Below are 14,318 nucleotides of genomic sequence, written 5' to 3'. Positions count from 1 at the left end.
ATGTTTCAGTCATGTCTGACTCTTCATGACATGGTTTTGCCATTTCCTTCTCCAGATCATTTTGTAGATAAGGAAACTGAAGCAAACACGGTAAAGTGACTTACCCAGGATCATGTAGCCAGAAGTGTCTGAATCTGGATTTGAACTCACATGTCCTTGACCCTAGGCTCTATCCACTGCACCACCTAGCGACTTTTTCTAGCTTGGTAGACCTTACCAAAACTGATGTTTGACTGGTACAATCTTTGACATAACAAAGACTACAGAACAAGATTTCAGTTCTTTTGCTCTTTGTTAATAATTTTTAAAAATAAATGCATGTCCTCAGCCCCTTCCTTTTATGGGCCTTTAGAATGGGGCCCAAGCTTTCTTTTCTTTGGTTGCCTATATCATTCTGTATTATTTGATCTTAGAGCAATATGAAGTGAGCTAGTTTAGCCACCATGAAAGAATTGTGAAGTCATTTGGTTCAAAAAAATGCTGCTGGGAATACCAGCCAGGCCATTTCCTCCCTTTCCTCCTCAGTAATTGAATTGCTTGGCCCGAGTCTTTTCCCAGGCAGTGGGAGGAGGATGTTGTACATCCCATTTTGCATGCAGGCTCAGCATGTTATCACACCCTTGCCCAGAGAGTTTGAGGCCATCCTTGAGGGCTGGAAAGAAGCCTGGATTCCAGGCTTATTACCTTGACCTCTTCCTTTTTCTTGAGGCAGATAAAAGACATTTGAGGGAGGGAAAGGTGTTGGTAAATGGGGTGGATTTCTTCTTTCTGCCAGACTGAGGACTGTCTTAGCTTAGGTTCTTCCAAGCCACCTCTCTGTACTGGAGATGTGTGGCTGTTCACCAGGAAAAAAGGAAATGAATATCATTCTGGATACCATGCTCAAATATATTCAGACCTTTGGTGCAAGTAGGGTTAAGAAAGTAATTGTTTGTGTAGAGGGAATGATGAAAGATGGGGTAGGGCAGGAGTGCCCCATGTGGGGTATTTATATCCCCAGGGAAGGGGGATGTGAGAAGATGAGCAAGGGAGTATGGGGAATATTTGGTACTAACTACATTATCCTACTAAAATTGATGTGCATAAACAGGGGAAAGTCTTAAATTTATTTCTTTAATATTAACTAGGGCTACAAGAAGGTATGGAGGCAGGTGGTTCTGGTGCAGAGACTACTGGGCTTGGAGTCAGGAAGACTCGAGTTCAAATCCAGCCTCAAAAACTCATTAGTTATATGACTCTGGGCAAGTCACTTCACCTCTGTTTGTCTAATCCACTTTAGAAGGAAACAGCAAATCACTCCAGGATGTTTGCCAAGAAAGTCCCATATGGGGTTGGGCATGACTGAACAGCAATAACAACAGGAAGGTTTTCTGAAACCCAGTGGTAGGGGGATCACAGGAGCTTTGCAGCCCCCTGCATGGAGGGTAGAAAAAGGAGGAAATAGAAAAGATGGAAAAGCCATTTCAGAGAAAGGTGTTTCTCCCCCTTGAATAAAAAAAAATGTAATTGTCTATGTTGGCAAAATATCCCCTTGCCTTGCCATGTAAGTGGTGACGTGTTTACGTAAGTGACCTGTCCATATCCTGGGGAACTTTGCTGTCCATTTTGTTCAGTGAATGTTTGGTCCTCCTAGTCTTTGGAACTTTTTCTCACTTTGAAATCACAATCTGATCATTGGTGCTTCGGGATTGATTTTTTAAAAAATATTCTTCTTTTCCTCATATCTTTAGAGTTTCTGGATATCCTTTCTCAAGGCCTTTTTTTTTGTTTTGTTTTGTTTTAAAATAGGAGATCTCTGCAGAAGAAAGCAGAGCCCTCGTCCATCAGCTCTCCAATGAAAGTCGGCTTTCCATCACAGACTCCCTTTCAGAGTTTTTCGATGCCCAAGAAGTCTTATTGTCTCCAAGCTCCTCAGAAAATGAGGTTTGAGGTTTATTTTTTTAAATTTTCCTTAATATTCTTCTTACATTGCTCTAGTGATCTAGCTAATAATGACAGCAGCCAGACAGAATGTATAATGCTATAAAATTTACAAAGCACTTTCACACACATCTTATCTCACCTGTGCACTCTAGGATGACAACTTCTGATTATATGTGGTTGGTCCTCCAGTGCTTAGGGTGGGGTGGAGGAGAGATGGGATCTTGTTTGTCTTTTATCATCAAGTAAGCCGCTCCTCTTTGAATCTCACTATCCCTTCTCACTTCAGACAAGATGATCTATCCCTTCTCCACAGCCTAGATTCTCCCAGACTGTCCAGTGGAGCTATAGAACAGTGTGTTCACCCCAAGGTTGGAGAGGGGTGAGGATGAATGTGAATTTTCAGAGTTGGCTCATTGGCATATTGATCATGGCAAAGCAGAGTCTTGGTAATTATTGTTCAGTTTACAACATGGGAGAGTGATTTATTTCTATTGAATGTTTTCATCATAAGCAAAATTCCACTCCAGTGAAAGAATTTGGCTTCTTCCAGGAGTCTTTGTCTCCATAGCATTTAGCCCGAGTTATCTTAAAATGAATGTAGTTATCTGTGCTGATGAATATTTGGGTTGCTAGACTTTGTCCTGCTTCAGTGAGGAGGGAAGAATCCTCCTGGCAGGTCATTGAGAGCAAATGAATGCTCCACATTGGGCTTGTTTTCTTAAATGGGAAAAGCATTTCTCCTGGCAAGCTTGCTTATAAATCCTGTTTGCATAGATAATAAAACTGTAAACTTCAACTCAGTTTGGCTAGGGCTTATTGTGATTAATATTCCAAGTGGGGCTTGATCATAATAATGATGATACCATGGGTGTATTTGATGCTTTTTCTGATAATGAGTCACAGCATTTAAGGATGAATATTACTTGATTCCAGTAAATGGCTTAAAAGACTTTGAATGCCTCTTTCATCAGATTAGAGGAAATAGCTGGGAAAACAGGGTGATCACATCACACCATTAAAGACTTGTGCCTCATAAAGGAGGGTCGAGCCATTCGGGGAAATAATAGTAGCCGCCATTCGTTCACCTCTCATGATGGGCTGGCCCTGATCGTAGCTGCCACTTGTTCACCTCTCATGATGGGTTGACTCTAGTCATGGCCACCATTTGTTCACTTCTCATGATGGGCTGGCCCTAATTGTAGCCGCCATTCATTCACTGCTCATGATGGATTGGCCCTGGCTGTGACTACCATTTGTTCACCTTTCATGATGGGCTGGCCCTGGAATACTTGAATTAATGAAACTATTTTTCTTTCTTCCCTTAGGCTTCTGATGATGATTCGTATGTTAGTGATGTGAGTGATAATGCCTCCATGGATAACCTCAGCAATGATCTGGACAATGAAAGACAGACTTTGGGTAGGACCAAAACATTGCTTCTTGTCTAAAAGGGAAGGTTTCTCTCTTTGTGGAGTAGGAGCACCTATTGAGCTCTACCTGTGTCCAGGGATGGAGCCAGGCCCTGTGAAGCCTCCATTGGGATGGAATGCCCTTGAGGACAGGAGCCACTTTTTGCCTTTAAGCCGGGATTTTATCCATAGTGGGTGCTTAATAAATGGTTCGATTAGTCACAGAGGAACAGATGTATTCATATCAGGAATTTAATACTTGGACTATAATAGTTTTCATGTGGAGAATGCAATGGCCCATTCTGCAGATTGGGTGGGAGGCATGAGAGCCTCCAGGGATCAAACTCTAGGTGAATATCTTTCTTTACTCTTAATATTTCTCTTTCTTCCTCAACTGTATATCAGAGAGGTCAAACTCAATACTACAAACTCCCCTGTGGCCTGTATCAGATTAAAATGAAATTGGGAAATGTTTATGAAAATAAATAAAAATATAATGCAACCTAGATAATATTATTTTGTGGTTTTCTATGTTGCAATGTGACCCATGAGAGTCCGTTTCTATTTGACTTTGGTGCCCCCGCTATATATGTCCACTGCTATAGGTATGAGACCACTAAAGTAAAAGTATCAGGGAAACACTATCTTTTCTCTGCCTTCTGGTTGTCTATGGCCACCAACCATGGTACAGGACAGTCCCTGAGGATAGAGAATGAAGATCGCCCCCAATCGTGATGGAGGGGCAGATGGTGGGTATGAACAGGCTGCCAAGCAGCAGAAGCCAAGTAAAGATGCCTCCAAAGAAGCGTACGCTCAAAAAAGATGGGCCAGTCATATGACAAGAACAAAGAATGACTAATGGTCTACCCATGAGCAGTAAATATCTCCATGATGTCAAGGGGAAGTGAGGATGGGCCCTCAGCATGTTGGATAGACCCCATGGGAGAAACTTAGAGAAGATATTACCTAGCCTGGGGTCAACTAGGAGGAGGACCCACATTCCTGAGATCACAGATCTAGAGCTAAATCCGAATGGTACCCCAACAGCCAGATAGCCATTAAGTCCAACCCCATCTTTTTACAAAATAGGAAACTGAGACCAGAGATGTGAAATGGCTTAGTGAGTATCTAAGCTAATGAGTGTCTAAGGTAAGATTGGAATCCAGGTCTTCCTGAATCTAGATTCAGGGCTCTCTCCCCACTCCCATGTTTCCTCACCACTCTGTTGGAATACTAGGCTCTCTAAATATTGCTTGTAGGGCATGTTAGCATGGCAGGGCTTCAGGGGCCTCAGGAGGTTGGGGAATCACAGTTTTGAGGGCTACAGGCTTCTGCCTCCTCTATACCCCAAGAGATCTGCTGAGAACTAGCCACCTGAGGCTCTGTCATGATAGAAAGGAAGCCCTAAGTTTGTAGGGGCCTTTTCTTATAACAAGGCCTTAGTTCTGTTCCCTCAATCAAGATTATTTGATTTCAAGAATGACTTAAAGGAAATGACTCCACATCACAACAGATTGAAAAGCTTCCTTGCTGTGACTTCAGGGGGAACCCCAGGCCCTCTGAGGCAGCCTGGGTGGGGGCATTGGTCAGTGGGCCATCACATCCTGGGGGTTGGAAGGCAGGGGGCCAGGATGAGAATCTCATCACTGTGACCCTTTCAGTGGATACAGAGCTGAAGTGTTATTTGAACCCTGAGCTGTCCCCCAGGAACCACACAATATAATTGCTCCCCCAAGTTTATTTTGAGGACCCTCTGACCTTTGCTCGTTACCACTAGCTCATGAGACTTGTGAAAGCAAGGATAACAGCTTATGCCTCTCCCCAGCAGTTAACTCAATGTTCTCTATACAGTAGGTACATAATAAATACAGCACCATAAACACCAAACTTCAAAAAGAGTTTAGAAAACATCAGACTATTTGGAATCTTAAAATCAAAATTTTGATTTCAGAAGAGGAAGAAAAAGATGGAGAAGAGTAGGAAGAAGAGGGGGAAGAAAAGAAAGGTAAAGTAGAGGGGAAGAAAAGGAAGGAGAGAGGGAAGAGGAAGAAAAAGGGGAAGAGGGGAGAAGAAGGAGAAGGGGGAGAAAAGAAAGAAGTGGAGGAAAAGAAGGAAGAAGGGGAAGAGAAGGAAGAAAAGGGAAAAGGGGGAAGGAGGGGAAGAAAAAGAAATGGGGAGGAAGAAAAAGAAGAGGGAAGAAAAGTGGGGGGAAGAAAAGGAAGAAGAGAGGAAAAAGGAGGAAGAAGAGGAGAAGAAAAGAAAGAAGTGGGGGGAAGGAAAGGACGAAGATGGGGAAAAAAGATGAAGAAGCCAATAAAAGGAAGAAGATGAAGAAGGGGGGAAAGGAGGAAGAAAACAGCGCAGAGAAGGAAGAACTCTGCATTTTCTCTGGTTCAAGAATGGGAGTTAAGAACCTCGTGGCTGAAAGGAAGAAGGAATCCAACTGTTCAGAGTTGTGGGGTCCTCCTGGGGACCCTGAGCACCCCATTATGTTTGGGCTGCAGCAGCCAGGTAGCCAGGGCAGGAGGGAGGGCAGGGGGGTGGTGGCGAGGTGGCTCTGGGCACTAACAGTGTTTTAATTGAATCTTGGTGGTGTTCCTTGGAATGTGATCACCTTGATAAAGAAGCCCAGGGGGAGGGAGCCCTGTCCTTCTGCAGGCCCGGGCAAAGGTTAGTGCTTGGAACATCTCATGAAAGAAATGACCAGGATCCAGTCATGCTCCAGACCCAGGGGACCTGGCCCAATGAGCAGAGGTAGGAAAAGGAGGGGGGCTTTGGATCCTAAATTCCTGCTGCCTTCTCTACAGATAAGTCCTAGACCAGGGTTCTGGGGAAGGACTGGTAGTCATCAAGCCCTGGGTTCACATCCCATTTCTGAAGCTTACAAGCTATGGGACCTCTCATAGCCTCAGTTTCCTCACTGATCAGAGCAGAGACTGCCTCTGAGGGTTATTAGGAGGCTAAAATGTATATTAAGTGTTTTACAAACCTTAAAGTGCTACGGAACAACCAGTTATCATTACTGATATTACATCACTCAATATTGATATTGATGCTTCTGTAGTAATAGTGTTGAAAAATTAAGCCTTTTCTGGTAATTCACTGAGTTAAGTGTTCAGTGAGCACTAACAGCTGCTATTTTGCTGACATTTTGAGGTTTGTTATTGGGATCTCATCTGATCCTCACACAAGATTAGGGTATTATTGATCCTTTGGGTTTAGGGTATCTGATGAGGGCTGCAGAAGAAGGGCCTCCCTGTGCCAGGCCAAGGAGTGCTCTGACCACTGGGTCACACTGCTCCCTTCCTGAATGAAAGCCATGATGTCCCACCCTCCTTCATGCTTGGACCTTTAGAGCCCCCTACCACCACCCCAGTGGTGGCCGGCTGCCCATCTCTGATGCCATTGGATGCCATCTTTGACAAAGGCATAGGGACTCGAGGATGAATAGGGCATCTTCTGCAGAGAAGAGAAGCTAAAATTGGACCAACTACATTCTAAATGAGTGAGTCGTCTGCTCTCCTGAGGTATAGTATCCAAGAGATAGGAGTTTTGGACTACAGGTTCCAAGATACTGAACCAGGGGCAGCTACATGGCACAGTGGATAGAGCATGGGCCTTGGAGTCAGGAAGACCTGAGTTCAAATCCGGCCTCAGACACTTAATAATAATTGCTTAGCTGTGTGGCCTTGGGCAAGCCACTTAACTCCATTGCCTCAAATAAAAAGAAAAAGGGAAAAAAAATAAAGACACTGGACCAAACCCTCCTTTTGATGTTTAGCAGCCGTGTGACCTTGGGGAAATCACTTGAATGCTCAATGACTCAGTTTCCTCATCTGTAAAATGGGATATTAGCATCTACCCTCCCATTTCCACAGTGTTATTAGTCACTAATAAGCTTTCATTAAGCTCTTACTAGGTTCTCGATACTGTAATAAGGGGACAGAATCACAGGCCCTGCCTTCAAGGAGGTCACATGCTAATTGTGGAGATGATGTGCAAAAGGCCAGACACAGATGCTCCAGAGAAGGCAGTAAGGAGGGATGGAAGGCCCTTCGGCAGAATGTGGTTTGGAAGTGACTTCTTGAAGGAAGCCAAGAAGCAGAGCGGAGGAGGGATGGCATGCTAGGCATGGGCCACAGCGAGTGATGAGGTGTGAAGAATGGAGATGGAGCAGCAGGAAGGGAAGGAACGCGCTTTATAAACTTTAAACGTGTTATAGAAAAGAGAGCTCCTCGCATTGCTTTGTGCAAAGATGCCTGTATCAGAATGATACCCAGGCCCCCGGGGCAAGGGGGAATGAGAAAAAGTAGATTAAAAAATTCAGAGAAACATGAGAAGACTTAAATGAACTAAGGCAGAAACAAGTAAGCAAAACAACCAGAAAAGCATTTTACCTCGTTAGTACTTTATTGTAAATGAAAAGACCCCTAAAATGAAAGTGTGCACTGTCAATTGTAGTGGCAAGTCTGGGAGAAGAATGAGGAAATGCATCTCCTTGCCCTCTTAAGAAAGGTGACGGCCTATGGGTACGAAATGTCACATATGTTGTCAGACTTTGTTGGATGGTTTTCTGAACTGTTTCTCACAAGAGAAGATTCTGGTGCACAGTTGAGTCTGATAATATATTCAGATATGACTGACGTGAAAACAATAAGTGAATTTTTTAATTTAGAGTTAAATTTTAACAAGAGAAAGAGGGGGAAAAAATTGATTGGTGAACTAAAGGTGAGGCCATTTTCTGTCCCTTCCAGGCCCCATTCTCGAAAGTGGCCGAGGAGGCCAGACCAAACGAAGAACATGCTTGCCAGCACCCTGCCCTAACACCAGCAACATCAGCCTCTGGAATATTCTGAGAAACAACATTGGAAAAGACCTCTCCAAGGTGGCCATGCCGGTGGAGCTGAACGAACCTTTGAACACTCTGCAGCGGCTCTGTGAGGAGTTGGAATACAGCGAACTGCTGGATCAGGCTTCCAGGACACCAGACCCCCTAGAGAGGATGGTGAGGGCCAGTGGGCTCACCGGGCCCAGGGTGGGGGCACCCGGAAAGGGAGGGCTTGTCTGTTCCCTGGCATTGAAGAATCTCACCCAGAGGAGGTAGTGGTACAACATGGAAGGCTCTGCCCACAATTCCTGTCTTGACCCCATCCCTTTTCTCTCTCCCTCTCTCTGCCAGCTCTAGAGCCATGACCAGTGACGGCCCATCCTTAGGAAATGGAGGCCTTCCTGCATCTTCCCAAGCTCATGAGTGATCTTGAGAGCGGGCCATGCATCCCTCAGCCCTAAGATACGGCATTGGTTGCTATTTTTTTCCTTTGAGACAACCTTGCCTGTCCCAACTTTGAAAGAGAGTTACTTTTCATTGATTGATTTATTAAATTCTATTGAATGATGAGATTTAGGGCAAAGGGAAGCCAACAACTTGCAAAATATTTTAGTTTTATTTTAAACAAAACTTTAGATTTTTTAACCCACAAGATTCTGGTGACCTCAAAGCCCTTGGCTCAGTTTTTCCTCCTGAAGCTTCTTTATTTTTCCTGTTTTACCCCAAAAGGCAAAACCTTTGCAAGGCCCATGCTCCCCCCAGTGGTTTATTCAAGCCACCTCAGCCCATTTTTGAGAAGGTCAGACAGTCCCAAACACCGATGTTCTCTGCATAATGAATGGTACAGGGCCAGCTTTGTCAGAAAGAACCTCTGAGTCTGCAAATGGCCAGCTGCTAATGACTTCCCTGGCAGATGGCAGATCTGGGTCGTTTTTCATCCTGCCTACTTCTGCCACGGGCCTGGCTGCCCTTGTTTTTTTGCTCCCTTGTTTCAAGACTGGGAAACCCAGGAATCTGGATTCTTCAGTAACAAGTGCAGGATAATTCAACTGAACAAGCATTTATTGTGTGTGCTGGTGTTTTTTTGGTGTTTGGGACCGTCTGACCTTCTCAAAATGGGCTGAGGTGGCTTGAATAAACCACTGGGGGGAGCATGGGCCTTGCAAAGGTTTTGCCTTTTGGGGTAAAACAGGAAAAATAAAGAAGCTTCAGGAGGAAAAACTGAGCCAAGGGCTTTGAGGTCACCAGAATCTTGTGGGTTAAAAAATCTAAAGTTTTGTTTAAAATAAAACTAAAATATTTTGCAAGTTGTTGGCTTCCCTTTGCCCTAAATCTCATCATTCAATAGAATTTAATAAATCAATCAATGAAAAGTAACTCTCTTTCAAAGTTGGGACAGGCAAGGTTGTCTCAAAGGAAAAAATAGCAACAAATGCCGTATCTTAGGGCTGAGGGATGCATGGCCCGCTCTCAAGATCACTCATGAGCTTGGGAAGATGCAGGAAGGCCTCCATTTCCTAAGCCCCTGAGCTGCTTGCTGAGGACCCAAAGACACCACAAGCCAGTCCCAGCCCTCCAGGAGCTTACATTCTAATAGTAGAGACAATATGTCCACATACAAGTGGGTGCAAACTATACACTGGGAGAAGAGCAGTCATAAATTAGCACAATAGGGAAAGGCCTCTTAGGTGGAGGCTTGAAGGGAGCCCCAAATTCTAGGAGACAGAAGTAGGGAAGGAGAGCGTTTTAGGGATAGGGCAGACAGGGAAGGGCTGTGGGGATGGTTAGGGAAGTATCATCTGCCCTAGTTTGGGAGGGTAGGTTGGAGGCCAAAAGAGAGTCACATGAAGTGGTGGAAGATGAGTGGGATTCTGAATTTGCAGGTTATTTTGTATACCTGAAGAGGGACCCTCAAGGGAAATATATGGGACCTCACTTAACTTCAGAAGGGCAGCTAGGTCACACAGTGGATAGAACACTAGCCTTGGAGTCAGGAGGCTGGGAGTTCAAATCCAGCCTCAGATGCTTGCCACTGTGTGACCTAACCCCGATTGCCTCACATCCAGGGCCATCGCCAGTCATCCTGATTCATATCTGGTCAGTGGATTCAGGTGGTTCTGGAGGAGAAAGTGAGGCTGATAACTTACTTGTCATGGCATGATGTCATGGTCTTCAAGAATGAAGACTAAGGGGCAGCTAGATGGTGCAGTGGATAGAGCACCGGCCCTGGAGTCAGGAGGACTGAGTTCAAATCAGGCCTCAGACGGTTAATAATTACCTGGCTTTGTGACCTTGGGCAAGCCAATTAACCCCATTGCCTTCCAAAAACTTTAAAAAAAAAAAAAGGAATGAAGGCCAAAACAAAACAACAAAACAAAACAACTTTGAAGGAGATTTACTTTTTATTGATTTATTTATTAAATTCTATTGAATGATAAGATTTGGTGCAAAGGGAAATTAACAGCTTGGACATGTTTTAGTTTTTTAAATAAAATTTAGATTTTTATCACACAAGGTGATAGGAATAAATGCATGCATGCATGAATGAATGAATGAATGGAAGAAACAAAGAAAAATCTTTAGGTCAATGCTTCATTTAATCTTTACCTGATAAATAGTCGACCATTGATTTTTCAGGGCTTTCTTTTCTTCCAAAGGCGGCCCACCATAGCACTTAGAGCACAGGACTAGTTATCGGAAAGAACTTGACACATAACCTATAACCCTCATGATAATAGTTGGTGTTCAGGATAGTTATTGAAAGTTTGCACAATTCATTAGGGACATGGTCCCATTTGAGCCTCCTCACATGGCCCTGGGAGAACCGGACTCTGGCCTTATGAATGGCCTGTGACTTGGAGCCTTGTGGGTGACTCAAATGAGATTCTAAAGGGCTGGGCCAACCTGAGAGAGTTATAAAATGCCAGCATTATTATTGTTTCTTCCTCCTGAGTCACAGGCCTGAGCCCAGGCCAGAGAGGAGAAAAGAGCTAAGACAAACTGTCCAATCTGAATGAAGGAAAATGAGGTTTGAATGGATTTTCAATGCATTAGGCTGTCCGCTGAAGTGAGAGGAGTTTGAATTTGATTCAGTTCAATCTGATTTTTCATTTGATAAACACAGGGCTGCAGTTTAACATGGCCATTGGATCTTAGTCACTGAATAGCAATCTCTTCTACCTTCTCACAATGAAAAGAACCTATCCTCAAAAGCTCCCTATTGCCCTAGGTTGGCCCGGAAGCCCTCTCCCTTCCTCACCCTCAACCTGCATCCCACTAACTTCTTTCATTTGGTTCCCTTTTAATGTCTAACCTCTATAGGCTCCTCTCCAAAGTCAGAGCACCCCCCTCTGTTTCTGGACATTGCCATGCACGCCATGTCTCTCTTCATCTCCCTTCTTTAACTCCTTTACTCAGATGGCACACCTTCCAGACCTTCCATGGCTGCATACTAGGCTATCTGGCCCCCTCCTTTAATAAGAAAGAAGCTCTGTTAGATCAGGATACATGGAATCATTGATCTAAAGCTGGAAAGACCCTTTGTAGCCATCTACTCCAGCCCCACCTTACTGCAGGAGGATAGACGTTATTCTGCATTAGAAGCAGTCCTGCAACCCAAGGTCTGAGTCTGGTGTGCTTTCTACAACCCACACTGCCTGCTTCATGTCTGGAAGACCTACCTTCAAGTCCTGCTTCAGACACTCAGTAGCTGGGTGACGTTGGCCACGACACTTAATCTCTGACTACCTCAGTTTCCTCACCTGTAAAATAAGAGGCTTGGACTTGGCATTGCTCTAAATCTATAATCACTGACTCCCTATTGATTATCACTCTGTCCCCAGCCCCCTGCATTAAACTTTTACCTTTGTATGCAGCAGGGGCTCAATGAATGCTTATTCTCAGTATTAGTGACCATTGACACAGTGCTTTAGGGTTTACAGAATGCTTTACATACCTCATTTTATCCTCACAACAACCCTTGGAATAAGGTATTATTATCCCCATTTTGCAGCCTAGGACACAAGGCTGAGGGTAGTTAATTATGATCCTTTCCTTGGGTCACACAGGACTTGGGGTAAGATTTGAATGATTATTTTTTTTATTTAAGGCAATGGAGTTAAATGACTTGCCCAAGGTCACACAGCTAGGCAATTATTAAGCGTCTGGGGCAGAATTTGAACTCAGGTCCTCCTGACACCAGGGCCGGTGCTCTAGTCACTGTACCACCTAGCTGTCCCTGGGGTAGGATTTGAACCCAAGCTTTTCTGTCTCCAGGCTCTGTGCCACCCAGCTGGTTACAAAGATTGATTAGTGAATTGATTGTGTTTTTTCCTACCGGTTCCCAGGTGTATGTGGCGGCTTTTGCGGTATCTGCCTATGCTTCCAGTTACTTCCGAGCAGGGAGCAAACCCTTCAATCCTGTGCTTGGCGAGACCTATGAATGTATCCACGAAGAGAAAGGCTTCCAGTTTTTTTCAGAACAGGTAGGATTGGTGTTGATGCTGCTGCTATGAAACCCATAACTCAGAGGCTTTGGGGGAGGTGGAGGCTTTCAGGAAGACCGTTGAATGTGCATCTGAACTGGCCGTCGTCCCCTTTTCCCTTTGTACTTCGAAGCACCTGGGGTCATTTCATCACCTCTACTGGGGAGAAGGGTCACTTTTCACTTCTCCCCTCACCTGTCCCTGAAGCTTAGCTCCTGCTAATCCTGTCCTATTGCCTGAATAATCCTACACCCACCTGGAGGTGAGAATAGAGAACTCCTCGGTTACAACTATTGGAGATGGTTCTAAAGGTCATGAAGCAGGTTTGTCCACATAGTTTGAAAAAAATATCTGATCCCTTCCATTGGTACCATCCACCTTGCTATGTCCCTTTAAGGAAGTAAAGTCAAATGCAAACACTAATGACCTAAGTAACAGTGGCCCCTGATTAAGTCTTTATTGTTTAGTTAACTAAATTGGAGACATAAGACAAATATGGGATTGCTTCTACCAACTCCTAGACAGAACCCTCCTCCATAACCACTGTCTATACTGATTCCTGGAGAGTATTGATGCTCATTTGAATGATAATTATAGAGTTTCTCAGTTGCCACATCAGCCGAGTTAGACACCATGAGCTATATTTGACCTAGTGGTCCTGCTTCACTTCTACAGAGCAGGGCAGGAGGTGTATTCTCCTGTCTCTTCCTGGCTGAGGTTGGTCACGTGTTACCCAGGTCCATTGTTTCATTGTGGTCCTTTCCATTAACATTATTGTGACCATTGCATGTCTTGTTTTTCTGGTTCTGTTGATTTTGTAATGTAGGGGTGGCTAGGTGGTGCAGTGGATAGTACTGGACTTGCAGTCAGGAGGACAGGAGTGTGAATATGACCTCAGACACTTGCCACTTACTAGTTGTGTGACCTTGGGCAAGTCATTTCACCCTGACTGCCTCACATTCAGGACCGTCTCTAGACGTCCTAATTCCTATCTGGCCATTGGACCCAGATGACTCTGGAGGAGAAAGTGAGGCTGGTGACTTGGCACACTTCCCCCTCACTCAAATCCAATTCATGTGCTTGTCAAGGCATCATCTCCTTAATGTTGTCTTCTTAAAAAATGCATCAATTTATCTAAGTCTTTCTGAGTTTCTCTGGAATCTTCCGATTTATCACCTCTTGTGGCACTGTACCATTTCATCACATTTGCCTCCCTCAATTTGATTAACCATTCATCAGTCAACAGATAAATGATCTGCTCCCCAGTGAGACCTCTGCCTACCACCTGAGTCCCTGGACCCCAAGGCAGCACGTTCTGTCTGGGAACACCTCAAAGTCTTAGGAAGTTGTTGAAACCTTCATTTGCCCTTTTCCCAAATGCACGCATTGCTTCTCTGAGGGCTTTTTCTCCTCCCCTGATAGCCCTTCAAATACTTCTGTCACCCTCCCAACTCCAGAGAAGTCCCCTGGCAGGTTGTCTCCAGATTGGACTTGACCAGTTCTGTGAGATGAGAGGAGCCAAGGATTCAATTTAGAGACAGAGTAGAGACCCCGTAGTCCAGCTCCCTCATTTTGAAGAAACTGAGAGTGTCCTGGCAACTCATCAGAGATAATCCAGGCAAGAGCTGGGATTCAAATCCAAACACCACAAAACCAAGGATTTAGAGCTGGAAG

The 14,318-nt window shown here is 44.5% G+C and overlaps 1 protein-coding gene across 8 annotated transcripts in view; it reads left to right on the top strand.

Moving 5' to 3' along the window:
* OSBPL3 (oxysterol binding protein like 3) overlaps window positions 1-14,318 on the top strand; it is a 139,910-nt gene that overhangs the window by 105,684 nt on the left and 19,908 nt on the right. For all 8 annotated transcript variants that reach the window (XM_074195504.1, XM_074195502.1, XM_074195503.1 and 5 more), the window contains 4 exons: window positions 1,789-1,923; window positions 3,249-3,342; window positions 8,087-8,337; window positions 12,507-12,644. In XM_074195504.1, coding sequence (XP_074051605.1) covers window positions 1,789-1,923; window positions 3,249-3,342; window positions 8,087-8,337; window positions 12,507-12,644 — 618 coding nt within the window. The remainder of the gene's footprint in view (window positions 1-1,788; window positions 1,924-3,248; window positions 3,343-8,086; window positions 8,338-12,506; window positions 12,645-14,318) is intronic.

The sequence above is a fragment of the Macrotis lagotis genome, chromosome 7, assembly GCF_037893015.1.
Source record: "Macrotis lagotis isolate mMagLag1 chromosome 7, bilby.v1.9.chrom.fasta, whole genome shotgun sequence".
Taxonomy (NCBI): Eukaryota; Metazoa; Chordata; class Mammalia; order Peramelemorphia; family Peramelidae; genus Macrotis; species Macrotis lagotis.
This window is presented reverse-complemented; position numbering and strand designations above follow the sequence as displayed.